This window comes from Ornithodoros turicata, chromosome 4, assembly GCF_037126465.1.
Source record: "Ornithodoros turicata isolate Travis chromosome 4, ASM3712646v1, whole genome shotgun sequence".
Lineage (NCBI taxonomy): Eukaryota > Metazoa > Arthropoda > Arachnida > Ixodida > Argasidae > Ornithodoros > Ornithodoros turicata.
Genome location: NC_088204.1, coordinates 27,829,917 through 27,857,752, shown reverse-complemented (window position 1 = coordinate 27,857,752; position 27,836 = coordinate 27,829,917). Strand labels below are relative to the sequence as shown.

The 27,836-nt window shown below is 48.0% G+C and overlaps 2 protein-coding genes and 1 long non-coding RNA gene across 3 annotated transcripts; 1 reads left to right on the top strand and 2 right to left on the bottom strand.

The window, feature by feature from the left end:
* Positions 1–16,577: 16,577 nt before the first annotated feature.
* On the top strand, positions 16,578–19,162 carry LOC135392873 (uncharacterized). The gene is made up of 3 exons (XR_010422273.1): positions 16,578–16,837; positions 16,900–17,290; positions 17,350–19,162. It is a non-coding gene; the product is annotated as an uncharacterized LOC135392873 (long non-coding RNA).
* Positions 19,163–23,652: 4,490 nt separating this feature from the next.
* On the bottom strand, positions 23,653–24,285 carry LOC135392240 (uncharacterized). Its single transcript, XM_064622960.1, has one exon. It carries the CDS (start codon positions 24,283–24,285, stop codon positions 23,653–23,655), a length of 633 nt encoding a protein of 210 aa, XP_064479030.1.
* A 1,104-nt stretch (positions 24,286–25,389) lies between these two features.
* On the bottom strand, positions 25,390–26,079 carry LOC135392239 (uncharacterized). The gene has a single exon (XM_064622959.1). The coding sequence runs from the start codon at positions 26,077–26,079 to the stop codon at positions 25,390–25,392; it is 690 nt and encodes a 229-aa protein (XP_064479029.1).
* Between the last annotated feature and the right edge of the window lie 1,757 nt (positions 26,080–27,836).

Sequence of the window (27,836 nt, the reverse complement as noted above, 5' to 3'; positions counted from 1 at the left end):
CCCGGAGGTTGTTTAGGACCCTTCGGGGCCCCTCCGGGAAAGCAACACACCGCTTTGGCCCCTGCTTCCCATAGACGGGTGGTCCTGGAAGACCCGGCCAGGATTATTCAGCTAGTTGCCATCTCCCTTTTCATTACTTTCTCTTCCTTGGTCTCTTTCTTTCTCTCCTTTTCCTCTTTTCACCTTCTTTGGTGGCAAGGGTCAACCTTGGGCAGTCTTTCACTCTCCAGAAGCTGCACTAGGGTATAGTGCAGAGGCAAGTGTTAGCGTGTGGGACACGTTCCCTCGTTGGGCTCGATGGTGGGCGACACACCTGCTGCACCGAACCACATCTTCCTTTGTATGGATACTTCACGTTCAAAAAAACATGATCAGCGCCATAAGCGGCGCTGCACCGAAGCACCAGTAAGCTCATTCAGCCTGTCTCCAGAACCCAAAATTTCTGGTACTCCATGCTGAAGATGAGACAAAGCCACTCACTAAGATATCACCTTTTGTCATTGCCAGAGAAATAGAGAAATTAATCGGAAGGACCTACAATGCAAAGAAACTGTCATCTGGGGACCTTCAAGTCGAGGTTCAAACCAGGGAGCAAAGCTCGGCCCTCCAAGCGGTCAAGAAAATTGGGGACATATCGGTGTCTATCGCAAAACACAGAAACCTCAACATTGTTGGAGGCGTGATCTCCGAAAGTGAGCTTCTCGAGTGCACCGTTTCCGAGATTGAGGAAGGCCTGCGGGAAGAGGGTGTCGTGGCAGCAAAGCGAATAGTGATGCGTCGGGACGGGAAAGAAATTGCAACAAAGCACATTGTTCTATCCTTTCAACTACACAAGCTTCCTGCAACCATCAAGGCTGGTTACCTCAACTGTCACGTGCGACCCTATGTCCCAAATCCGCGGCGTTGTTTCAAGTGTCAGCGCTTCGGGCATGGGTCTCAGGTCTGCCGTGGACAGGAAACATGTCCCAAATGCTCTGGTAGAGACCACACAACAGAATCCTGCCGAAATGAAGCGCGATGTGCAAATTGTAAAGGTGACCATCCTGTCTACTCCACGTCATGCCCCCGATGGAAAGATGAAAAAGAAATCCTTAGAATCAAGCCAGAACAAAATATCTCTTACAAAGATGCAAAGGCGCAAGCAGAGTTTAGGAAAAAGGGCACTTTCTCCGAAGTGGTGCGCAGGGGAGTGGCACCACAGAGGAGATCTGTGGAGACCCACACTCCCCCTCAGAGGGAGGGAGATACGGAAGTGTCTCCTCCTTCTGGTCTCATTACTTCCTCTATGCCTGCAGCGGCCTCAGCTGAGGTTGCTTGCACGGCATCCGTCTGGGATGGATTGCTCAAAGATCCATCCCAGGTACCTGTTGTTAACATGGAGCTCGACGACGAAGACCGTGCTTCACAAAAGTCGTCTTCAAGTCTCCCGGGCACTTTCTCGCAATCAAAAGAGAAACGCGAGAGATCGAGTGGTAGAGGCAGAGGCAACAGACCCACGGACCAGCAAAAACAGCCCCCACCCAGGGTGCTGCCTCCTTAAATGCACATAATGGTCAAAGTCTCTTTGTTTTTCTTACCCACAATCCTTTTCATGGGACAGGTCCTTCTGCAATGGAACTGTCGAGGCCTCTTCACCAACATAGACGACATACATGACCTTCTTGAAAAGTACAAAGCTGTCTGTTTCTGTTTGCAAGAGACATACCTGAACAAACAGAGTATAAACCCATTTCGAAGATATAATGTTTTTCGAAAGGATCGTACGGACACCTCACGTTCATCTGGGGGTGTGGCTCTGATTACTCCGCAGTCCATTCCTTCCAATTCTGTTCCACTTGTTACAGACCTTGAGGCTGTAGCTGCACAAATATGCCTCGACAGGGTCATTACAGTGTGTTCATTGTACCTGCCCCCTTCAGTAGTAATCCACCAAAGGGACTTTGAGCATCTTTGTGACCAGCTGCCTCAACCTTTCCTTATTCTTGGAGACCTGAATGCTCACAGCCTCCTGTGGGGCAGCAGAAGGTTAGACATCAGAGGGAAAATGCTGGAAAGCGTTTTGATGTCAAGGTCAATTTGCTTGCTCAACACGGGACAAGCTACTTACGTTAATGCAGCGACACAAAGCTTTTCTTCTCTAGATATCTCGCTGTTCAGTCCCTCGCTGTTTAGCAGTTTAGACTGGGCAGTTGAACAAAATCCACGAGGGAGTGACCACTTTCCTGTTATCGTGAAATTGTGTGGTGCTACAAATACACTCACAACACGACCACCCCGATTGAAATTAGCTCAGGCTAACTGGAGCTTATTCCAAAGGGAAGTCAAACTCCAGTCCTCTTCTTTCGAACACATGTCAGTCGAAGAGGCAAACACTTTAGTTACAAGCACAATCATAGATGCCGCCAAACAATCTATTCCACAGACATTGGGTCGGCTCCCCAAGCGTCCGAAACCTTGGTGGACTGACGATTGCGCAAAGACTAGAAAGGAACAGAATCGTGCCTGGGGTACCTTTCGTAGATACCCCACATCACAGAATCTTCTTGCCTTCTTGCCTTTGTCCTCAGTGAAGGTCAGTGCTCCTGGTCCAGACAGGGTCACCTATTCCATGATCACCCACTTATCAGAGGAATCCAAAGGGTGTCTTCTAAACTTCGTCAACAAAGTCTGGGATAAGGGGCAGATGCCAGAAGCATGGAAGGTAGCAACTGTAATTCCACTTCTCAAACCTGGCAAAGAAGCGTCAAATCCCACCAGCTACAGGCCCATTGCCCTCACCAGCTGTTTGGGCAAAACATTCGAAAGAATGGTGAACAACCGACTAGTGTATTATCTTGAATGCAATAACTGTCTTGATAGGTACCAATGTGGATTCCGAGCTGCACGTTCAACAACAGACCATCTTGTTCGTTTGGAGACCACAATCCGAGAAGCGTTTGTCAGGCGGAGTCACTGTGCCTCTATATTCTTCGATTTAGAAAAGGCATATGATACCGCTTGGAGGTATGGGATCATCCGGGATCTATACTTTTTAGGGATACGTGGCCGACTTTTACGCTGTATCATTAACTTTCTCCAAGATCGAACTTTCAGGGTCCAACTGGGCAGCACTCTATCACAACCATTTCTTCAGGAGAATGGAGTTCCTCAGGGCTCCGTGCTTAGTGTGACATTATTCATTGTGAAAATGAACTCCATAGCCACTGCAATTCCTCCGTCTATATCGTATTCGTTGTACGTTGATGACATTCAAATTTCATACTCCTCTGCAAATTTGGCAACTTGTGAGAGGCAACTACAACTGACGATAAACAGACTGGTTAAATGGGCAGACCAGAACGGATTCAAGTTCTCCTCAGAAAAGACTATCAGTGTTCTGTTCACGAGAAAAAAAGGACTATTTCCGAACCCTACACTTTACATGAATGGTGCAAACATTGCTGTCCGAGAAGAACACAAATTTCTGGGAATGGTATTTGATAGAAAGCTTACGTTTTTGCCGCACATCAAGCAACTAAAAGCAAAATGCATAAAGTCTTTAAGTCTCATGAAAGTTATCGCTCACAAGTCTTGGGGAGCAGACAGAACAACCCTCCACAAAATATATGCATCAGTAATTCGGTCGAAGATGGACTATGGTTGTATTGTTTACAGTTCTGCTCGTACGTCAGTCCTCAGGTTAATTGACCCAGTACACCATCAGGGCCTCCGGTTAGCACTTGGAGCTTTCCGCACCTCACCAGTGGAAAGTTTGTACGTCGAGTCTAATGAGTGGTCTCTGGACAGACGACGGTCTTACCTTACTATTCTTTATGGTCTTAAAGTCAAAAGCCATTGTCAGAATCCCGCCATGCCTTGTATCCAAGCCACACGGCTTCAGCGACTATTTGTAAACAGACCATCAGTGGTACGGCCTTTTAGCATGCGAGCCTTGCAGTATCAAGAGTTTTATAAATTTTTGTATCAGGACTCCTGGATCCTAGAACAGGGTGACGAATGTGCTCCTTGGCAATCACAGCCACAGTTCAACTACTCCTTAACTAAGTACAATAAAAAGGATACATCGCCCTTAGTCCTTCAGCAAGAGTTCTTCCAATTAAAACATTCCTTTGGTGACCACACTGAAATATACACAGATGGGTCACGGACTGCTGACAGCGTTTCTTGCGCCATGGTATCTGCAGCGATGACGCGGTCACACCGTTTAAATCCAGCAGCATCCATTTTTACTGCTGAAGTATATGCACTCATCTTGGCGCTTAATTTTATATTGCAAACGCATGTTAAATCTGGAGTAATTTACACAGACTCTCTTAGCTCTCTACATGCTATGAGTAGTCTGCAGCGGGCTAAGAACCTTCTAGTCCATAGGGCACGTTCTTTAGCCAGTAGGATAATAAACAGAGGTTATAACTTAACATTTTGCTGGGTGCCCAGTCACGTGGGTATCCCAGGAAATGAACTTGCAGACCGAGCCGCAGCAACAGCTCTTTCATCAGAAATTAGCCCATTCGACATCCCTTTCCATGACTTCAGACGTACATTAAAGAAGGCAATTAACACAAAATGGCAGCAGTTCTGGGATGAACAAGCTCTGAACAAGCTTCATCTCATAAAACCACACGTAGGGCATAAAGTACATGCAATTCAACAACGTCTCCAGGAGGTGTTGAGACACAGGCTCAGAATTGGGCACACATATTTGTCGCACGGCCACCTACTTCGTGGAGAGGAGCCACCGTGGTGCACCAATTGTAACGAACAACTCTCCATCCTTCACATTCTCATCACATGCCCGCAACACGAACCTCATCGCCAGCGCTACTTCACAGAATGCTACAAGCATTGTACGCCTCTTCACCCAGCACTCTTGTTGGGTGATGAGCCTGTCATTTCTTTTGATAATGTCGAGAACTTTTTTAGGGACGTAGGCCCGCTTGGGAGCCTATAACTTTTTAGTTACTTTCCGCAAGAGAACTTTACACACACTCCTTTTAATTATATCAGTATATTTTTAGGTTGAATTTCATTCACTTTATTATTATAACTTAATTTATCTGTGTTCATAACCATTGTTTGGCGCATTATGACCTTTGTAGTCGCTGCGCCAGAAAAACCCTAATCATCATCATCATCATCATCAAAATGAAATTAAGTGAGAAATGAAAGTTCCTGCTACCATGCCGAAATTAAGTTGGGAGCGGAGTTCTGAATATACCTTGTCAATTGGGCACAAAGTGAGAATGGAATTCCAAGTACTGCGAGTTCCCATTTACCGCGCACATTTCATAGAACCTTGCCAGTGGCCTTATCACCTTCCCCTTTAAAAAATGCACTACACGAACTCCAAACGAACGCTCTGCTGCGAACTAACTCAGAAGCACGTCGGAATTGTGGTAGCGTACATCCAGTACATCGCGCTGCAACAAGGCGCTGCAGACGGCTGCTGGCGCCGCGCACGTGCAAGAGGCGGGGTCACTGTCGTCGGATTTTTCAGCAGCAAAATAAAGAGAAAGGAGCCCGCGTTGTGCGTTCTGCCTGCTTGGACATGAAGCGAAATAGAGATTTCTAACTTTGCTCATGATACTTTTGCGAAGTTACCTCAAAAAGTGACTAAGACTACAGTCAAGTGATTATGATGAGAGGTTGTTTCAAACATCAAATAAAAACAGGTAAGAGTGGGAATTGTTGTAAACTGTGTCGACACATATTTATTCACAGATTGTGAGAGAGGAAAAGAAACTGGGGCCGGATTCACAAAGAGCTCGTGCGACGGAATCTGTCGTAACTCCGTCGTACGGGAAAGTTACGACGAAGTGTAGATTCACGAAGGGCGCGCGTCGCAAAATCTTCGCAGCTTACGGCGGAATCCTGCGAGAGCTCCCGAGCAGTCTTACGAAGAAAGATGGCGGCGTTATTTGGCAGCGGTGGATTTGGAGACGGGAAACAAAGACTCCGTAATACGCGCCAACGCATTGCACTTTGCCACAGAACCTTCGAGACCATCCCAGACAGAACCTTCGAGACCAAGTGACACTGAGGCACTTTTTTGCTTGGTAACCTTCAACAAATCCTTCAACTTTATGCTCCGTAAAATCGGGTCGCAGGGATTTCTCAAGCATCCCCTACACCCCACTAAAATACCCCAAACACCACTCCAAATTGTCTGCAAGAAAGGCAAAAGAAGCCATAAAAGCTGCAAAACTGAGTGCCACACACCGTTTACAAAACACCCTCACCCACCCCCTCCCCGAGACGAACATACTGGAAATATATTTGCTGTGTCATCGAACGCGTTTCGCCTGTGATTGCATGGCATCCATTATGGCTACCGAAAGACCGAGAGCACGTGCAGTAACAAAACATTTGGGGATGAACAACTTCGTCTTCTTCTAATGGGACGACTCTTATTGGTGCGATCACAAATTTTCGTCATCGTTACCATAGCGAAAACATAGTCTCGCACCCTTTGGCTGTTTGTCTCCGAGGTGCACGTGACAGGAAGGACAACTTCCACTTCCTCGTCAAATGGGGTACCCTCTCCACTACGATAGCTTTGTGAATCGCGCTTACGACGCCGTCGTACGCGCGTCGCAGGCTACGACGTCTTAGCGCATCTTAGTGTAACTTACGATCGCGTTTGTGAATCCGACCCCTGTTTCACGCACTGTAAGTTGGTGGTCTTCCGGGCTCCTTGCAGTCTTCACTTCAATTTGCGCCTCATATTCTGTATATATTACATGTGTCCAAATGCTTCGGTCGTTAAGAATTCACTTGGTGTTCGTCCGTATATACCCTCTTCAGAGGAAAAAGAATACAATGGGTTACACTTTTCCGAGGACAGATTATTAGTTTTTGTGTCAGTGATTTATCCAGACCCTCCTACATCCCTGTGACACCCGCACCCCAAAGAAAAGAATTTGGCGACACCCCCTGCAAAAAAGGGGGCTTGCTGTGACATGTTGGTAATTATGCGTGCAAAGCTGTTATCCCGTAGCTGTAATAATGACCACGAGCCCTGCTTAGGATTCCGGATAAACCACTGCAGTGGTGTATTGCATGAGAGAATTAGTGTAAAAACATATGTCCAGCGAAGGCTATGGCCTTTGTCGCTAATGCGCCAAAAAAAACCTTAATCATCATCATCATCATATGTCCAGCGAAGGTGATCACAGGTCGCCGAATTCGTTCATGACGGCTATTTCCAGTGTCAGTAAGCATCATGTCACAAGAACTCATGTAATCAGTGGCAGGCCACGATGTATTCCGATGCCAAAGCTAATACCCCCGCGTCACGAGTGAAAAATGGCACGGCGGAAAAGCCAGACGTACGAAGCCACATCAACTTGGAATATGCTATGCGCTCACTTAGCTGTCAACAACGGACGCAACATTGTGCAACAACCCTACCGCGTAAGCAACATACCTCCTGCCGCCGTTCACATGCGAGAGCGGAGGTCAAACGTTGCATCTCTCCCTTTCCTCCTTTCTTGTTGCACCCTGCTTCCAAGCCCAACCCAGAGCAAGGCGACCGCACCCTTCAAACAGCATACCCCTCCTCCGCTTACGCTTTCGCCGCCACTACCAGGAACTCTACGCTAACAGGGGCGAGGAAGACGCCTACGTCGTAATCCTCCAGCAGCGGGCAGCCGGGCACACCAACGTAGGCCTTCGTTGGTATTCAACTTCAAAACCCCATCAGTGGTCACCCTAAGCCACATGAACGCGCAATGTGCTTTGCGCTCACTTATCTGTCAACAACAGGCGCAACATTGTGCAACAGCCCTACCGCGCAAGCAACACACCTTCCGCCGTTCGCATGCGACAGCGGAGGTCAAACGTGGCATCCCTCCGTTTCCTCCTTCATTGGTAAACCCTGCTTCCAAGTCCAACCGAGTGCAGGCTGACCGCACCCTCCAAACAGCATACCCCTCCTTCGCTTACGCTTTTGCCGCCACTACCAGGAAACCCACGCAAACACAGGCGAGCAGGGCGCTAGCGTCGTAATGTTGCAGCCGGGCACACCCCACGTAGGCCTTTGTTGGAGTTCAACTTCAAAACCCCGTCACCGACTTCAGCACCCATCATAGGAATTCAACTTCAAAATCCCATCACAAACTACAACTTCAAAATCCATCACCGACTTCAGGACCCATCATAGGAATTCAACTTCAGAACCCTATCACAAACTTCAACTGAAAAATCCATCACCGACTTCAGAGCCCATCATAGGAATTCAACTTCAAAATCGCGATGGGATCTGAAGTTGAATTCTGATGATGGGCTCTGAAGTCTGTGATGGTTTCTAAAATTGAAGTCGATGATGGGTTCTGAAGTTGAATGATGTGATGGATTCTGAAGTTGAAGTTGAATGATGGGTTATGATGTGATGAATTCTGAAGTTGAAGTTGAGTTACGGGCTCGTGATGTGATGGTTTATGACGGTGATGTGATGTGATGGGCTTTGCAGAAAACTGACCATGATGTGATGTTGAATGAATTCTTCGGAAAATGCCGACCTATGCTCAAGATACAGTGCATGTGGCTGGACTCTTTGTCCAGGACGACGAACATTTAAAGAACGATTACGACGTCTGGTCTCGCGTTCCGAAACAACGTTACGAAGCGACAAAGGGTGGGAAATACTTTAACCTGGTCGGTCAGATCAATACCGACCTGTTCCAACAGCCGCGACTGATGGTACCTGCCGTCGAAATTCGTATCATTTTCATGTTAAACAACGACGAATTTAAACTTATATCGGCGCCCAACGACAAGAAGACGTACAATTACGAGGTGGACATCAAAGAAATGACGTTACACTTGAAAAAGGTGACGCTGGCACCTTCCCTGTTTTTGGAATACGAGCGGCGCCTTCACAGTACACCTGCTATCAACGTCCAGTGTGTCTACCAACCTGGAAAACAGGGAATAGTCAGGGAATTTTGATGTAACTGGAAAAGTCAGGGAATTTGGCTAAAAAGCAGCTGAAGTCAGGGAAAATCGCAGACACGTATGCACAATGCAGAAAAGTAGGGTAGCCTCACTAATACTTAATAAATGGTCTGCTTTAAATTGGATCTGGTACCAAACGTATGAGCAGGCACCAAGTTCCCTTTTGTTTTTGTCAGGGAATTCGCTTGAAATAGTCAGGGAATTTGAAGGCTGCAGTTTGGTAGACACCCTGTACGTCTTACGCGGATTGGAAACCAAAGTGCGGAGTTTGAGTGCCGGGAGCTTGGACGCTCACTTTGAAAACATTTATCCCGAAAGAAGCCTTCCAAATTATGCGTCGTCCTGCTCGCCACGTCCAACTTTCTCGGAGACATCCGGTCGAACCCATACAAATTCCGCCATTACGACCTGTCTCATTCGATGCTCTCCGTGGACGGTCAGCAAGTGCGAGCTGAGTACGACTTTAAGAACGACCGCGTCAAAATTCCCTACTTTGACTTCTTGCAAGAACTGGGTGAAAAGCATTTCAAATACAGCTACGACCGATTTAAAACGAACGGGTTTCTTCTCTACTTCAACTTGGACGTGGGCAAGTGTTCTTCTCCTTCGCATTTGAACGAGTGGCGAAAAGGAAACGTTCGCCTGCAATTACGCTTCGCTAAAGCCCTTCCACACGCGGTCACCGTCCTCTTGATTTCCCGAGTGTCCCAAGCTCATGTGCGTCGACAGGGACCGTACGGTCACCTTCCCGTAGAACAAATGTACGAGAGCGACATCTTGGAACTCGTGTCCCCGAACCCCCTCGCTTCCTCCGTGCTGAGAGGCATTTGCGCTTCCGACGAAGCCTACGTTTTATGCAAGCCCGGCTATTTAATCATCAATACCGAAGAGCGAAGAAAGCGCGGGCAGCACTGGGTGCTCTACCTGAAAAACTACGACGGGTCTGCCGTGTTTTTCGACAGTTACGGACTTCCCCCCATCGAAGCAAACCTTCGAAGGACTTTACCAGTGGACGAGTATAACGACCAGTGTATTCAATCTCCTTTTTCGCCTTACTGCGGTATTTTTTGTGTCTACGTAGCCACGCGCATGTCAAAACGCTACAGCTTGAAAATTTGTGTATCCATGTTTTCTTGTAACCTCGAAGAGAATGACGAAACAATAAAACGTCTCCTCGTGAGCGAACTCGTTTCGTAAAGTACTATTTTTTTTCTTTTTTTTCACGACATAGACAAGACGCTTGCCTTTGTTGTCAATGCGCCATTAAACTCCAATCATCATCATCATCATCATCAACAAGACGCTTGCGAGACGATCTTCCGACGTGCTGACCCGACGCTCGTCGTCGCCGGTCACTGTAACGTCCAGGGAAGTGTGGAGAAGCCAGTAGCGACGAACGATGGGTCGGTTGAACACCACGTTGATGAGACACGGGTCAATTGCCAGTCCTCGTTTATACTTTTCCAACAGCTCGAGCTTGTAATCTACGAAACGCTTCATTTTCTTTGTAATCCTCCCACTGGTGGTGAACAGACGTAAGGGTATCGTCTTGAGAATCGAACGAAAGTCACCCTCGCAGCCATCGCCGTGAATATAATCGCGTAATCGTAGGAAGTCCCGATACATTCGCATTTGCACAAATCGCATCTGCTCGGGCATCATGACTGAGACATGAATGAGAGTACCCCGCAGGGGGCATCAGCGTACGCGGATGTTTGGTGAGTGGCGCCAAAACGGACCCCAGCCCCCAGTCCCAAGGTGTTATCCGTACCGTGCCGAGGGGATTTAAGGTGAAGGGTAGAAACCTTGAACGGTGGCAGTCGGGGTTTTGGACAAGCCCCGGCTGATGGGTTGTAACAACTCCGGGACCTTCCCACATGTATGGACATGAAGTGTGGACGACTTCAAGGAATGTCCGTGTATCAAACCTGCATGGTTAGAAACTCAAACTCCTCAAAGATCGCGGCCGCCAAACGGCCGCGGACCGAAGACCTTTCAATTGTAACCAAGGGCTTCAGCCCAAAGTACCTTGTTCTTACATCTACCAGCAAAGATGGAAAAGAAAAATGCACACCATTAGGAAAAATGTCGCCTTTCGTTATCGAAAAGGCCATAAGATCACTTTCAAAGCATATCACAGAAATCAAGAAAATGAGATCTGGGGACATACTAGTGAAATGTCCATCAGAAGCAGACTGCAACTACATACTGAATGCCAAAGAAATGATGGGGACACCCATTGCAGCCTCGTTGCACAAAACACTAAATACTTGCAGTGGAGTTATATCAGTTTCAGAACTGATAGATGTGCCAACAGAAGAGATCTTGGAAAATCTAAAAGAACAGGAGGTCATTGATGTGCGAAAGATAAAGATCCGCAAGAATAATGAGTACATCACTACTAGAAACTTAGTCGTCACATTTGATCAACCTACACTCCCCGAGAAGCTTAAGATTGGATACCTCTCAGCAGAAGTTAGGCCGTATATTCCAAATCCTTTGCGCTGCTTCAGGTGTAATAGATTCGGGCATGCGGCTGATGCCTGTCGAGGTTCACCTTGCTGTGCACGCTGTGACCAACCCCAGCATGAAACAAAGGATTGCAAGGGCTCTTGTAGTTGTGTTAACTGCTCAGGGGACCACCCAGCATACTCCCGATCATGTCCGAAATGGAAGCTTGAAAAAGAAATACTACACATCAAGGTGACACAAAACTTAACCTACCCTGAGGCAAGAAAGAAAGCATCTCCGTTTATCTTTGAAAAATCGTTCGCTTCCGTAATAAAAGAAAAGCCCAAAATGACAACATGTGCAACTCAAACTGAGATAGAATCAGTACCAAATTCACAAGAAAAGCAAACCGACACTATTTTTCCTCCCACACAGCGCAGCACACCTACAGTGCTGCCTACCACCTCACATTCCCACATGGAAGGTTCCATGGAGTGGAATGATGAGGACCCGAGCTCTGAACTGTCCTTTGCCAGTTTGAGCTTACAACCACAAAGAAAGCATAAAGCTGGCTTGTCTGCCAGCGGCTTACTTCCTGATATTTCCGACAAAGAGCTGGCAGAAGCCAGAAAGAAAGCTCCAAGGCAGAAAATAACTGCACCCAAAAAGACATGATCAGACATCATCACACATTAGGACACTTACTGGGCTGCTACTTCCTGGTATATTTGCTTTGTAACACATATGCTATGGGTCAGTCAGTTCTCCAGTGGAATTGCCGGGGATTCACTTCCAACATAGATGATGTTAACAATCTTCTTGACAGGTACGACACACTCTGTTTTTGTTTGCAAGAGACATACTTAAATACGAAACACGAAAACCCAATCCGTCATTGCAATATCTTCAGGAAAGATCGTACAGATGCCACTCGTTCATCAGGTGGTGTGGCTATACTAACACCAAAATCCCTTCCTACCAAAAGCTTTCCACTGGTAACAGATCTGGAGGCTGTGGCAGTCCAGATTTCCTTCCAAAGAATCATCACTGTCTGCTCCTTGTACCTACCTCCAAATATCAGAGTGAAAAAGAGGGAACTGGAAGATTTATGCAACCAACTGCCGTCACCGTTTCTAATCCTAGGTGACCTCAATGCGCACAACCCTTTGTGGGGCAGTGCAAGAGCTGACAGACGAGGAAAGATGATAGAAGACGTCTTACTTAATACCTCTCTTTGCCTCCTAAATACAGGCACTCCAACTTATGTAAATGCAGCTACACAGACCTTTTCGGCAATAGATATATCGTTGTGTAGCCCATGTCTCTTTCAGTGCATAGACTGGGAAGTGGATGAGAACCCATATGGTATGGGACCCCAAAGTTGTATGGGACAGACTCAATAAGATCAAGGGTGATTACGCAAGCTTCTCTGTTCCATTACTGCAAATAAATGGTACACCCTGTCAGGGCATAGAGCAACAGGCAGACGCGCTCGGTGAACACTTCCAAAGTATCTCAAGCTCGTCACACTATAGCAATGAGTTCTTAAAAATAAAAAAACAAGCTGAAAAACAGAATATTCCAAAGGGAACAGGTGACAAGTATGCATATAATATGCCGTTTACGATAACTGAACTGTTAAACGCATTATCATCATCAAAAGCCACAGCTCCTGGACCAGACCGCATCACATATTCGATGCTCTGTCGACTGTCAAGGGAATCACTAGAGGGCCTTCTTCAATTCTTCAACGTCGTTTGGAAAGAGGGTCACATTCCTTCCCGTTGGAAGGTTGCAACCATTATCCCCTTCTTAAAACCAGGGAAAGATCCATCAAATCCATCAAGCTACAGACCCATAGCACTCACAAGTTGTCTTGGGAAAACTTTTGAGCGTATGATAAACAATCGTCTCGTTTATTACCTTGAGGAAAACGAATGTCTAGACCGTTACCAGTGTGGGTTCCGGGCTGCGTGCTCAACTACTGATCATCTCGTGCGGCTGGAAACAGTTATTAGGGAATCGTTTGTCAGAAGGCAACACTGCCTCTCTGTCTTTTTCGACTTAGAAAAAGCTTATGATACCGCATGGCGCTATGGTATCTTGCGAGATCTGTGCTCTTTTGGAATCCGTGGTCGCATGCTATGCTGCATCGCTGACTTTCTGGAAGGGAGAACATTCAGAGTTCAACTCGGCACGGCCTTGTCACGCCCATTTATACAGGAGAACGGTATCCCACAAGGCTCTGTGCTGAGTGTCACACTCTTTATCGTTAAAATGAATTCCATTGCAAAGGTCATCCCCCCTTCTGTCAGCTATTCCTCGTACGTGGACGATATTCAGATATCTTGCAGTTCCGTTGACCTTGGTCGGTGCGAAAGACAGCTGCAGCTAACCATAAGCAAGTTAAGCAAATGGGCCAATGAAAATGGTTTTAAATTCTCACCAGACAAAACAGTATGTGTTCCATTTTCCAGAGTAAGGGGGATAACACCCGAACCCACGTTGAAAATGAATGGATATGATTTATTAGTCAAGTCAGAGTGCAAATTCTTAGGTGTCATTTTTGATAGAAAGCTCACCTTCTCGTCTCATATGAAATACCTCAGAACAAAATGCATGAAATCCTTAAATCTTCTGAAAGTGCTGTCGCACAGGTCGTGGGGAGCAGACAGAGCAACTCTACACCGAATCTACATATCAATGATTCGCTCCAAACTTGACTATGGCTCGGTGGTTTATGGCTCAGCACGTCAATCTGTCCTGAGATGTCTAGACCCCATTCACCACCAGGGTCTGAGACTGGTACTGGGAGCATTCCGCACCTCGCCAGTCGAAAGTCTCTACGTGGAATGTAACGAGTGGTCATTGAGTCGACGGAGATTCTATTTAGCATCTTCTTATGCATTAAAAGTCAGGGGATACCCATGTCACCCAGCTCTGCCGAGTATCAACGGTACTCGGTTTGAACGGCTTTTCCTTCATAAGCCTGCTGTTGTCTCACCACTTTGCATGCGTATTCAAGACGAGGTTGAGTCATATGGTTTTTCTGAATATAGTTGTCAGGTTGTAAAAGCTAGCGGGAGAGTTCCTCCGTGGCAGCCAATTCCAAAGCATAACTCTTCATTAACTAAATATAAGAAACAGGATACTCCGCCTGTTGTGCTACAGCAGGAATTTCTGGCACTGAAGCAAAGTTTCGGAGAGCATGTAGCCTTTTACACAGACGGGTCGAAGACCTGTACAGGAGTTTCATGTGCGATGATAACGGAGGCTTCTACAACATCTCACCGCCTACCAAATATGTTATCAATCTTTAACGCTGAGGTTTATGGTGTAATCTTAGCACTCAATTACATCTTAGAACATCACATCAACTCTTCGGTCATTTACACTGACTCACTTAGTTCCCTACAAGCCATATGTAGCATACAGATGTCAAAGAACCTTCTTGTACAGAGAGCGCAGTGCCTTGCGAGTAGAATAATCAGCAAACATCTCCATTTAAACTTTTGCTGGGTACCCAGTCATGTGGGCATACCCGGCAACGAACGTGCTGATGCAGCTGCTACAGCTGCAATTTCTTTTAACATGACTCCATTCGATATTCCTTCTCAGGACCTCGTGGCGGTCCTAAGAAGAACGATAAATAGTAAATGGCAGCAACACTGGAACCAACAGCACCTCAACAAACTCCGCCTAACGAAGGATACCATAGGGAATCAACCAAACAATTTAGGAAACCGTTTCCATGAAGTAATTTTAGCTTGATTAAGGCTCGGTCATACTTTCATCACGCATGGTTTTTTACTCCGTGGAGAGGAGCCTCCCCAATGCACTTGCTGTGGTGAGCAACTCTTTGTGGTGCACATCCTAATCGCATGTCCATTACACGAAAATCACCGTCGTCGCCATTTTAAAGAATTTTATCAATATCACCTGCCCTTTCACCCCGCTCTATTGCTTGGGGATGAACCGCTTTTACCCTACATGAGAATTTTAAACTTTTTTAGAGATATCGGCTATCTAAATGTCCTATAAGTGAATGACTTTCCCTTTTACTGTGGTTTACACTTCGAATTCTGAGATAATTCGGTTTTAATTGAACAGTTACTTTTATCTTTCCACACACATCACTGTTTTGGCGCATTATAGTCTAGTTGCTCATGCGCCATAAAAACTGCAATCATCATCATCATCATGAATGAGAGTAGACAACCTTTTTTTTATTTATCGTGAGAGGTTACATGAGAGAGAGAGAGTTAGCCTCCAGCTTTGGTTTCGTAGCGGGGAAGACAGCCCAAATACGGGCGAACGCTCGAGTCTAACCAATGGCTGGGGTTTCTCGACCAGAGTCCACCGCAACGACAGGTTCTCAGCTGATCACCAATCCGCAAAAAGAACGTCTTCGGAGGAGGCTTGAAGGTTAGGACCAAGGGCAGATCTCTCGTCAGTAGCCATTCGTAATCTGCACGAAAGGAGTGTAAGAAACACGTCATAAAAAAAAAGAACACAGATACACGCACAGTCTTCTTCAGTCACAGAGTGACACTGATGATCCATCTTCTCCACCTTCTTCTTCTTGTTGCTTTACGAGTCGAATTTTTTTACAATGCACGTCGAACGGTACCGTGCGACAGCCGAGAAACGGGCGTATCGATCGATCCCTCCAATGTTTTTGCTCTGAAAAAGTGATTGAATATAAAACAAATAACACAGAAAAAAAAACGTACCTTTGGACCACAAACCACCGCAGTTGGTGCAGAAGAAGCGGGCGCTGCCAATCTCCCGACACACGTGAGGTGGGAAGAAACCGACTTCACGTGCCGCAAAGTTATTGAAAACCGAAAGCGAAACACTTCAAACAAACAAACAAACTTTTTTCTCAAAACGGGCATCACTTATTACGAGGATCTTCCAAGCTGAGCATGGTTTTCTATACGATTGCTCAAACTGTCGCTACTGTTTCAAAATGTATACTAACGTTTATTCCCTCTCTCTGTATCGTCCTTGAACGTGTTGGGACATGTTTGGAAACAGCGGTCAGAACCATCATTTGGAAGCAACGATAACAACTGTCTTAACATTTGAAGTCGCGCGCGCGCGCGTCATATTGAACTGGAGAATGCGAATATTCAAAATGCGCCAGAAATCGACAAATCAATCTGAAAACGTCTTAGATCGTGAAAACAGTGCGAAATAGCGTTTTTAGAGCGATTGGCGACGTGGAGAATACGAATAAAATGGCGGTTTCCCGTAAGCGATACAATTACGCCGGATGCATGCGAGCGTGAGAAAGCACGGTTATAAGATGGACCGTTCCTCTTGTCACCTCATCCTCTATTCCCTGCCTTCCACCAACCAACCAAGCGATATGCCTCGTCGTTTCGAGTCCATCTTGGACCTCCTGGTCCACATCCGTCCCCGTACGGTAAGTCTGTTCGCCATTGTATAGCGTCTTATTTATTTATTTTATTTCATGCATTTCTGTAGGGTTTACAGTAATCGCAGTGGTAGAACTGTTTTTCCAACTGATACCGGCGACGGGGTGCGACGTCCCCCGCATGGACGTGGAGACCTTCTATCTATCAGTGCTTCACGTTCAGTGAGGACGTCGAAATTCAGGACGCAACGGTGGCTGTGGTTATATTCATGGGGTATTACGTGACTGAGTGGACGTAGATTGCTATGCATCGGGGACTGGACGGAGAGCTATTTTTAGACTCCCCCGAGACTTAGAGGCGGAGCTCTATTTTGAAGGTACTCTTCCCCAAAGTTTTGGGGCCGCAGGGCACCTCCTCTGGTCCCTCACCACTCAGTGGAACCAAGTGAGCTGTGCGGGATGGAGAGACTTCCTCGAACGGTGGATGCGCACACAAATCCTGTAAGTTTTCCGAGAGATCTTTCTTGTTCGATGTTCATTATTTTTATTTATTTCTATAGGCACGACCCATGGACCCTCGAAGAACATGAGGGGGAGGAAGGAGGAGGAGGAGACGTCGACCTGGTCGACTTGTCGCGAAGTCAAGGCACGACAATAAAGGAGACAAAGGCAACAACCACTTTACTGTGTGGGTGCCGGATCTCAACTAACGAATAATCGCATGAACAGTCAGCACGAGCAGGGCAGAGACTGGGCTCGTTGTTGTCAGCAGGTGCCGCCACAAGGGCCCCCCGCCTAGACCGGAGGTTGACGAAGGCAAGGCCGGAAGACGTGGTGGAAGTCGGGAAGGCCGCGCACGGCTGGGTCGTCACCGCAGACTTCCGGATGGGTACGAAGCGGGAAAGGTGTGAATTTGCGGGGAGTCTGGAGCCCAATGGACGCACCGCGGAGCTGGGAGGGCAGCTTGCGGGGGTTAAGGGCGAGGGGACAGGAGCCGAGGAGTCGGTGCTGGAGAAGTGTCCAGGAATGCCGGCTTGACGCGGTCTATCGACACGACCTCGAGACGACCCGGAAATTTGAGGCTGAGGGTCTTGTCTTGCCGAGTGCACCAGGAAGGGGTCGTCGTAAGGAGGCTGGAGTGGACGGCGGATGGCGTCGTGGCGAAGGAAGACATGGGTGGCGGTGGAAAGGTCTGGGTGCACGAATATCGGACGAGAAGATGAATGGCGTGGGACTGGCGAGCGAAACTCAGCCACATGTTCTTCGAGGCGTGTGGCGAAGTGAAGAGGGTCGGGTGCGGGCTGGGCTAGAGTCGCTGCGTCGAAGAACTGCCCTGGGAGACGCAAGGCAGACCCGAAGACCAGGGTGGATGGTGCAACGCCACAGTCTACCGTGGAGGTTGCGCGAATGCCAAGGAGCGTTAAAGGCAAGCGCTCGACCCAATGGCAGTGATGGAACTGCTGCGCCATTTGCGCCAAAGTGCGCCATTTGGGATTGCCTGCGCCACCCTGCGCCGAAAAAGCAATTTTCCCTAATTCTGCGCCACAGCTGTGCCGAACAAAGATGCCCCGGTTCGGATGCATGAAAACGAAACAAAAACCGCGAGCGATGCTCCTGCGCCCTGTCTATTCTCGTGATGCCTCTGGACAGCAAAGCCGAGTCAAGCCGTGTCGTTTCGGCCGAGCCCGCCAAGTCGACGAAGATTCTTAAACTGCCGGGATGTCACTGCTGAACCGAATATTACGTTGTTGTACTTCAAAGAGAATGGCTGTACAAATTTACCGAACATGTGGGCATGCCACGTGCCTGCGATGGAATATTGGCTCGTTTGCATGGGAGTTGTTTTTAAACAACCGCGTTTTAACTAATTGTGGATGGGAATAACTGACGACGCTGATTCCGGAGTTGCCAGCGCCTGTACTATGGATCGCTCCACGCTTTCCGCTACTACGTAACATCGCGCGTGCTCGCAGAGTGTAGGCGCGTAAGGAGAGCGCGAGAAATTGAGCTTTCAGGACTTAAACCGTACGTGCCGATAATTGTTCCCAGATGTCCTGAACCCCGATATTCGCCATAAAGTGGAGAGTATGCATTGCAAACACGACGTATTGCGGTGGGACGCAGTGGGATACATATGGCGGAGGTGCGCCATTCTGTGAAATTCTGCGCCAAATGCAGCTTTTTTGTGCGCCAGCGCCAGCGCCCGTGGGCTCTGAGGCAGTTCCATCACTGCAATGGGTCGGGTCTTCAGCGGCACGTAAAGCGGTCTTGAGCGTGCGATGGAACCGCTGGACCAGTCCGTTGGCGCTTCGACTAAATGTATATGTACAGATTAAATGTATATGTACATACTGAATAAAAATTTTCCCTGTCCTCCTTTGTCTTCTCTCTCTCTCTCGCTCGCTCGCTGATGGACAACGTCATTGAGGAGGCCCTCAACACCATCCTCCTCGCCTACTACAGTGCGGAATGGGAGAGCAGTGGTCTGCATCGTCACCCTGCAGATCAGGAGCTTTTCGTAGTGTCCAGAAGCCTGGTGGATGACCTCACCGACCTTGATGACGATAAGGGCATCCTCCTAACCACTGGAATGATCGAGGGGATTATGCACGCACTGATCTCCCAGTGGAATCTCTACGCGCACAGGCGAAGCGGACCCCAATTCGTAATCCAGTAAGCTCCTTATTTATTTTATTTTCGACAGGAGAATCACTCTCGTGATTCTATATTAGCAGGCTGATGGTCCACGACCCGGAGGATGATGCGGAGGACGTAGGGCGAGGACGCTAGGTTAGGATACTCTTTAAAAAAATGTTGTCTTCCTAACGGTGCTTTTGATTTCATCCTAGACCCTCCTTTATTTTTTATTTATTTTTGCACGTGGTAACGTGCTTCGAAACAACCGTTACAACAAACACAAGCAACGTGATGAAAAAAGGAAGCTGGACACGAACCCTCACCTTCTGTGTTCCAGCCTCAGAACATCAATTGCCATCATGTACAAGCAACGAGTTTCGAAACAATGGTTACGGTGACAACAACAACAATCAAGGTGCATCGGAACCAAGGTTGCGACAGAAAAAAAGGTGGAGCTTGGAACGCAAGCGTCGATTTCACTCCGGCAAGACGGAGAGAAAGAGGAGAGCGGTGTCAATTATAAAAAGACAGTCTTCGTAGGAATTATTGCAAGCCCGCAAGGGCCATCCCTCAACGAAGTGGACCGTTTCGTGGAAAAAAATGTAAGCCGAATGTGCTTGATGATTGCTATGTTTGTTCTAAATTTTGTACCTTTAGGGGATGATAGTCGCTGACACAATCTTTCATCACGCACAAGTTCTACAGCGGCACCGTCAACTGTGTCCATCCTTTCCCCAACAACCACAACATCAACAAAAACAACTGGGTAGTTTCATTTATAATCGAATGACGGCCGCCGGTCACATTTTTTTATTTCTGTCGAAAAAAATATATGTTATCCCACCCACAAAGAGATGCAAAAGGTGCCTGACCGCAGGTCTCTGCTATATTTTCTTCTCCGTCCACGGCGCTTCGAAGCAACCGGCGTGATTTCGCGGCTTAAATTTTTTCCAACTTTGTGACCTTGTATCTCTTGAACGAGATGTCCCATTTGAACGATTTTTTTTTTTTTTTTGCTGAGAGACTGGATGGTGCACGTTCCATCGGGGGCTATTAAATTCATATGGTCAAGAGGAAAAGTATACGAACAAAAATCCCGAAAACGCAACAGAGAACCGTTTTACCGCACGTTTGGAAGGTCATGGCCGCGGCGCTAGATCCCCGACTGTGATGTTCTTTGCATGAGAAGAAAGATCATTCTTTGCTCTTTCGTTTGACGTCAAACACATTGCTTTATCTTCAGCCATTATCCAGTAACAACGCCGTGAACACGGAAGGGTAGGGGAAAATTCTCATTTTCGCGGCAGTTTTTACCCAAAAAGGACATCCTGAAATTTTCCAATATTTCGTACTAATGTAGCTGAGACATAGCTCTTTCACGATATGCAATAAAATGTTTGCTTATGTTGGTCCCAGAGGGCGCGCAATTTTTTTTTTCGCACCCCTATTGGGCAGCGCTCGCACGGGTCAGACAGACGTACAAAGAGTGGACTTCTACCCCACCCCTTGATTTTTTTTTTTTTTGCTTTCGGTGAGGGTGCCGTCATTCCGAAGGCCGATTATAGTAATATGCACAGATCACTGTGATGTCCGCAGACAAGCAAAAGTTCGTTGCTTAGGCTTTCCCACCCGGTTAATCCCTGTGGAGTTGTTGAAATACTGCAAGACTGTTGCCTGTTACGTGCTTGAAGGAAATCGGGCATGGAACATGACATTTGTAAATACTGCGACTTTGCTGAACCGAAGCGCGAGACGTCTATTCTCTTGTAATTTTGTTTTGTTATTTGCTGGTTTCTTCTACTTGTGAACAAAGACGGAATTTGAAACACTCAGGTGATATGCCACGATGCCGACAGATCGCCCAAGGACTGGTTGCCTTGTCTTCCTGGGAATGATAGGACATGTCCGGTGCCTTATTTCTTCAAGGTGAACTCCTTTTAGAAATATTATTTGAATGGGTGAGAAAGTCGGGGTGCTGCGTGGGAAAAGATGGTCTTTAGGCGTCTACGGGGTTCCCGCCGCCGTCCACATTTTAAGACAAGGGCCTTGCTTTCCTCGATCCTACGTTTGGATTTCGTTTTGTCGTCTGCGTAGCATGTACTTCTGCGCTCCCCATGACCAGCCGTAGCCACACCAGAAGTCGACTACACTGCATGGACTACACTCAACGACAAAAAAAAAAAAAAAGTACTCTGGAACAAGAACGTCCGGGAGGAATCGTTGATAGGATCAGGGCTTTTAAATACCATCTTGAGCACCTCGGAGGCAGTTCATGTCCACGACACCGACGAAATATGTGTGAACTGCTACAACACGTTTCGACTGCAGGTTGCCGAGGCAGGGCCTTCACGTGAACAAGATCCTCCGGCTTCAAGCCCTGATTACGCTGACTTCACCGACCCCACCGAAATTGTGCAGACTGTGAACAGGAGCATATCAGAGCAAGATATTGGTGTGAGCCCACTGAGGCACCCGTAGTAGACAAAGTAGAAGAAACGAGCAAATAACGAAACAAAATTACAATAGAATAGACGTCTCGCGCTTCGGTTCGGCAAAGCCGCAGTATTTACAAATGTCATGTTCCCAGGTCCGATTTCCTTCAAGCACGTAATCTTGAAGGGATTAACCGGGTGGGAAAGCCTAAGTAACCAACTTTTGCTTGTCTGCGAACGTCACAGTGATCTGTGCATATTACTGTAGTCGGCCTTCGGCATGACGGCACCCTCACTGAAAGCAAAAAAAAAGTCCACTCTTTGTATGTCTGTCTGACCCCTGCGAGCGCTGCCCAATAGGGGTGCGAAAAAAAATTTGCGCGCCCTCTGGGACCAAAATAAGCAAACATTTTATTGCATATCGTGAAAGAGCTATGTCTCAGCTATGTTAGTACGAAATATTGGAAAATTTCAAGATGCCCGTTTTGGGTAAAAACCGCCGCGAAAATGAGAATTTTCCCCTACCCTTCTGTGTTCACGGCATTGTTACGGGATAATGGCTGGAGCTAAAGCAATGTGTTTGACGTCAAACTAAAGAGCAAAGAAGTATCTTCCTGCTCATGCGAAGAACATCACAGTCGGAGATCCCGCGCCGCGGCCATGACCTTCCAAACGTGCGGTAAAACGGTTCTCTGCTGCGTTTTCGGGATTTTTTTTGTATACTTTTCTCTTGATCATATAAATTTAATAGCCCGCGGTGGAACGTGCACCATCCAGTCTCTCAGCAAAAAACAATTCGTTCAAATGGGACATCTCGTTCAAGAGATACAAGGTCACAAAGTTGGAAAAAATTTAGCCGCGAAATCACGCCGGTTGCTTCGAAGCGCCGTGGATGGAGAATAAAATATAGCAGAGACCTGCGGTCAGCCACCTTTTGCATCTCTTTGTGCGTGGGATAACATATACTTTTTTCGAGAGTGTGGCAAAGGTGCCACGGAAGAAAGAGCCGACAACCAGCTAGTTCTGTGTCAGAACTGAAAGTGATTTGCTCCAGGCGCTCGCGCTCGGGTCTGCTGAGCTGTCGTCGTCGCTCGCTCCAGCGAGCTGGGCGCTCGTCGTCTTTAGGCGGCGAAGACGCTACAGGCCTCCCCCCCTAGACTGGTAGGTAACCAGAGGAGAATGCCAGGAGACTTTTCTTGAGGAGGGTAGTGATCGGGGAACCGGGAAAGGTGGAGGCGACGCCGGAAGATGGACGGGAGAGAGTAGTGCGTCGAAGCAGGCGAGCTTGACTCGATCTTTCGTGAGTACCTCCGGGCGGCCATTGATGTCGACTCACCGTCACCGTCTTCTCATCTTGCGCCAATAAGCGGTGGGGACCAGTGTACGCTGGGGTTAGAGCCAGGGTGAGCACGGCGACGGTCAGCAGCAGAAGCCGGGATAACACTGATCTCCGCGCCAGTGTCGACAAGGAGGCCGTATCCCGCAATGCGATCGCGAATGATGAGACGGCTGGAAACAGGGCAGGAACCACTTGCCGTCATCAGGGGTCGGCCCGTTGGTTTCCCTGCCACGCACAGGGCGGGATACAGTGCTGGGCACGATGGCGAAAGCGGTGGTGGTACCAGCAGAGACGAGCCCCGGTCTGGGTGGCATCGGGAGGTGTTGGGGCAGCGGGTGAAGGGGTGCGGCGCAATGAGGATCTCGAAGCAGAACGGCGACGAAGCCTTGGGCGCTGGGAAGTAGTAAGGGACTGCAAGGCGTCCGTAAGTTGCTCCAATCGTTGTTCGAGCCGGTCTAATCGCGAGGCTTGGGACGTCGTAGCCGCAGCAAGGGTAGGCGGCTGTTCTGAGGTGCGGAGTAGTCAGCAATTCGGTCTGCCAATGAAGCCAGCCTGTCCAACGTTAGGTCCTCAGAGCCAGCCAAAACCATTCGCGTTGCCTGGGGGAGCCTCTGACGAAACAGCTCACGCAAAAGGGGCTGTTGCACGTCAGTGGAAGAGTCCCCGAGAAGTTGTCTCATCCGATGCAACATTTGCGAAGGCTTCCTGTCGCCCAAGTCTTCCTCGTTAAGGAGCTGTTGGAGTCGCGCGCGTTCAGACACCTCCATTCGCTTCAAGATGGCGGCCTTCAGAACGTCATAGGCGCGTTCAACAGGAACCGTAGCGAGCACGTCATCCAACTCCGCCGCGATTTCCGGAGGGAGGCCAGCAAGGATGTGGAAATATTTTGACTGCTGTGATTGGATGTGCCGCAGATGAAATTGGGCCTCCACTTGCCGGAACCAGGAACGAGGGTTTTGTCGCCAAAAGGGAGGTAGGCAGAGGGGCGTAGCAGCCGTCGAGATCGCAGGATCGTCTGCGCGCAAGGCACGGTTCTCAGCCGATGGGTCAGTCATGGGAGACGGGACTGCCCCAGTGGGTGGATCCATTAGCTCAGAAGCGCGTAGGTCCAAACGCGGGTCACCAGAAATGTGGCAAAGGTGCCACGGAAGAAAGAGCCGACAACCAGCTAGTTCTGTGTCAGAACTGAAAGTGGTTTTATTCCAGGCGCTCGCGCTCGGGTCTGCTGAGCGCTCGTCGTCGCTCGCTCCAGCGACCTGGGCGCTCGTCGTCTTTAGGCGGCGAAGACGCTACAAGAGAAATAAAAAATGTGACCGGCGGGCATCATTCGATTATAGATGAAACTACCCAACTACTACCTCAAGTAGATGGGTAGAAATCCAGGGAAGCGGTAGAGATGTAGGAAGGGAGTTGCCTCAGGACAGAAGCCGCCGATATTTCGAACAGAGACTGTTCTTCTTCTGGGCACCGTCCTCATCATTGGCATGGTATTTAAAGGGTTAGGTGTGACGTGTTTAAAGGTTCATGCGAATTGTGGGTCAACAGCCCGGAGGGAAGAAAGGGTCCGTACGGGCTTCTACGGCCGGAGTGAATGGCTGCTTTGTTAGAGTGTGGAGGGGATTATGTGAACGTAGTGATCTAGGCTACAGACCCGTTACAGAAAAATGGAAGGTTCACGAACACGTGGACGAAACGGGACAACAGGGAAGAATCCACCATTTGTGGAAAATACTGCGCCGTCTAGCAATCGGCAGCGTAATCTGAAGCGCGGCTGCTATCGAGACTAATAGGCTGAAAACAGACGCCACGGAATCCAAGTGTACACGCTGTCTTTTACCGCTGCTGTGAACTCGCTTCGTCGTCGTCTTCTCATTTCTTTATCTTTTCACGAGGAGTTTTCAATAACATGAATTCAAACAGTAGGTTTTCGTGTACCACAAATAGAAGCTAACATATTTCTTTCAGTAACAAACCCTGGGAAAATGCACAAGGAAAATGATGCGGATAAAACAAATAACGAAACTGACCATTTGCACTATATTAAGAAGCCTCTTGCCTAAAACATGGACATATCATAAAACTGGTGCACACATAACCCCATGAAGAAAAAAAAAAGCAAAAGCAAACAATGAAAGGAACAAGTTCTGTAGTAACATCAAATTTTGAACTTGTGGCATGTTTTGCTTATTTGGCTAACGATCGCCAATCAGTGGCAGCCGAAAATTGCTGAGGAAGCAACAAACATGGAAAACTTGCTCAGCAATATCTATCATTGCTATTGGAAAGGGTCGGTCAAGAATGTGAAAAGACTTCACCCTACGAATTGCTCGCTCGACGTGCACTCTTGCACGAGCTACACGTCTAGTTTGTGCAACATCCTCACGGCTCATCTGCGGCTCATGGAACTGACGATATGGTGGCCTGTACAATGTAATACCAGGCGGCAGTGCACGGAAAGTAAAACCTTTATCAACCATAATGGCATCTCCAGGCTGGAGTTTATCTAAAATGCCACTTGTTTCAATGACTATATTGTCTGAAACCGAGCCACCCCAAAGCTTGGACACAAAAGCAATATAGCCGTCCGGTGTACAACCAACAATTGCCTTGTATGTGTTGTAATGCTTGTACGTTGAGAAAGTCTGCCTCTGGGCATTGAATGAGGACGGTTTCTGTATACGAACCTCTGTGGCATCAAGCAGTAACCTGGTATTCTCAAACCCATGGAATAATTTTGGCAAGTGGGGCTGCAAATCTTCAACGCTCGGAAGAACAGTCAACTTTTCAAGAGCAGTAGCAAGAAAATTTATCCATATCGTAAATACACGACTGAAATGGCCCTCAGATATCAAAAAGTTTCTGGCAATTTCTTTGCCTGCCATGCCAGTCCTTAGACGAGTGAGGACCATAAAAAAATCATCGATAAGTTCCGTTTCCTTCCACTGCCCTCGAGGTTCACTGTCCTTCCGCTTAGTAAGCCCCCAGTAGGTCATGTTTTTTGCACCTTGGTGTAGGTATCGATACAAACTTAAAAATACTTCGAAGCTTGGCAGCCCAGTGTAAAACATTGCATTCTCTGTAGACCCCCTGATGATGTCAACATTTAAAAGTCGTGACTTAGCATTTTCTAAGCTACGTTCCAAGCGGGCTTCGTTTTGCTTCATCTGTTCAAGTTCCGTTTGCAAACATGCTATCCTGTGCAGAGCCTCTTGGTGAACTGCTGCCATGCATGATGAACAAGGTGGTCCTCGAAGACAAACATGGTATTCTGAAATATGGCAAAATAATGCAAATTCAGGTGATTGTACAGTGCTGGACAAAAGTTTACGGAACGCGCGAGCGACGTATTTTCTCTGGGCAGAGACACCCTAGCGGCGAGCGGAAGCGGGCGAGTCCACTCGCTCAGAGGGGATGGAAGAGTGCGCTTGTGGCGACCCTCCATGGTATTAGTGGTAACTTTGATTTCGAGTGTGACGAACGCCAAAATGGTTTCATTTTCGGTCTACTGCACCGAGCGCGAGTGGCTATCTCGGGAAGGGAGTCTCACCGCTATCGGAGAGATAACAGGGCGCTAAGATGAATTGAGGTGACAAGGGGCTGCAGTGCCTAGCTTTTACCTACAGTGCCTAGCTTAAAGAGCGTATACCCTTGAACACACACAAAGAGGCGGGAGAGGCGATAGTGTCTCAATACTTTGTCGGCCCCCCTTTCGCAGTAATAACTGAGGCCATGCGCACAGGAAGGGAAGCGTATAGTCGACGGACAAGGTCCACGTCTTCACGTAGCAAGGACCACTCTGCTTCTATAAATTCCCAGAGTGCGTCCTTGCTCCTTGTAGGCGTCCGTGTCTTGCTCATCCTATTCTTCAGGATGCCCCAGACGTTTTCGATGATGTTTAAGTCTGGGCTCTGCGCAGGCCATGTCAGCTGCATTACGCTGAGGTAGTCGAGTAGGTGTTGGACAGTTTTACTACGATGGACGGAGCTGCCATCATGCTGGTAACGGTAGCACCCAACCGGGAACGGCCCGTCCAGAGCATAGGGGAGCAGCGTCCTCTCGACGACCTCGGCGTAATGCAGCTGACATGGCCTGCGCAGAGCCCGGACTTAAACATCATCGAAAACGTCTGGGGCGTCCTGAAGAATAGGATGAGCAAGACACGGACACCTACAAGGAGCAAGGACGCACTCTGGGAATTTATAGAAGCAGAGTGGTCCTTGCTACGTGAAGACGCGGACCTTGTCCGTCGACTATACGCTTCCCTTCCTGTGCGCATGGCCTCAGTTATTGCTGCGAAAGGGGGGCCGACGAAGTATTGAGACAGTATCGTCTCCCCCGCCTCTTTTTTTTTTTTGTGTGTGTGTGTGTGTGTTCAAGGGTACACGCTCTTCTGTTTTTGTATAATAAAAAAAAGAAAAAAAAGCTAAGCACTGCAGCCCGTTGCCACCTCAATTCATCTTAGCGTTATCAACCTTAGCAACCTGTTATCCCTCCGATAGCGGAGAGACTTCCTTCCCGCGATAGCCAATCGTGCTCGGTGCAGTAGACCGAAAACGAAACAGTTTTGGCGTTCGTTACACTCAAAAGCAAAGTTACCACTGCTACCACGGTGGGTTGCCACAAGCGCACTCTTCCATCC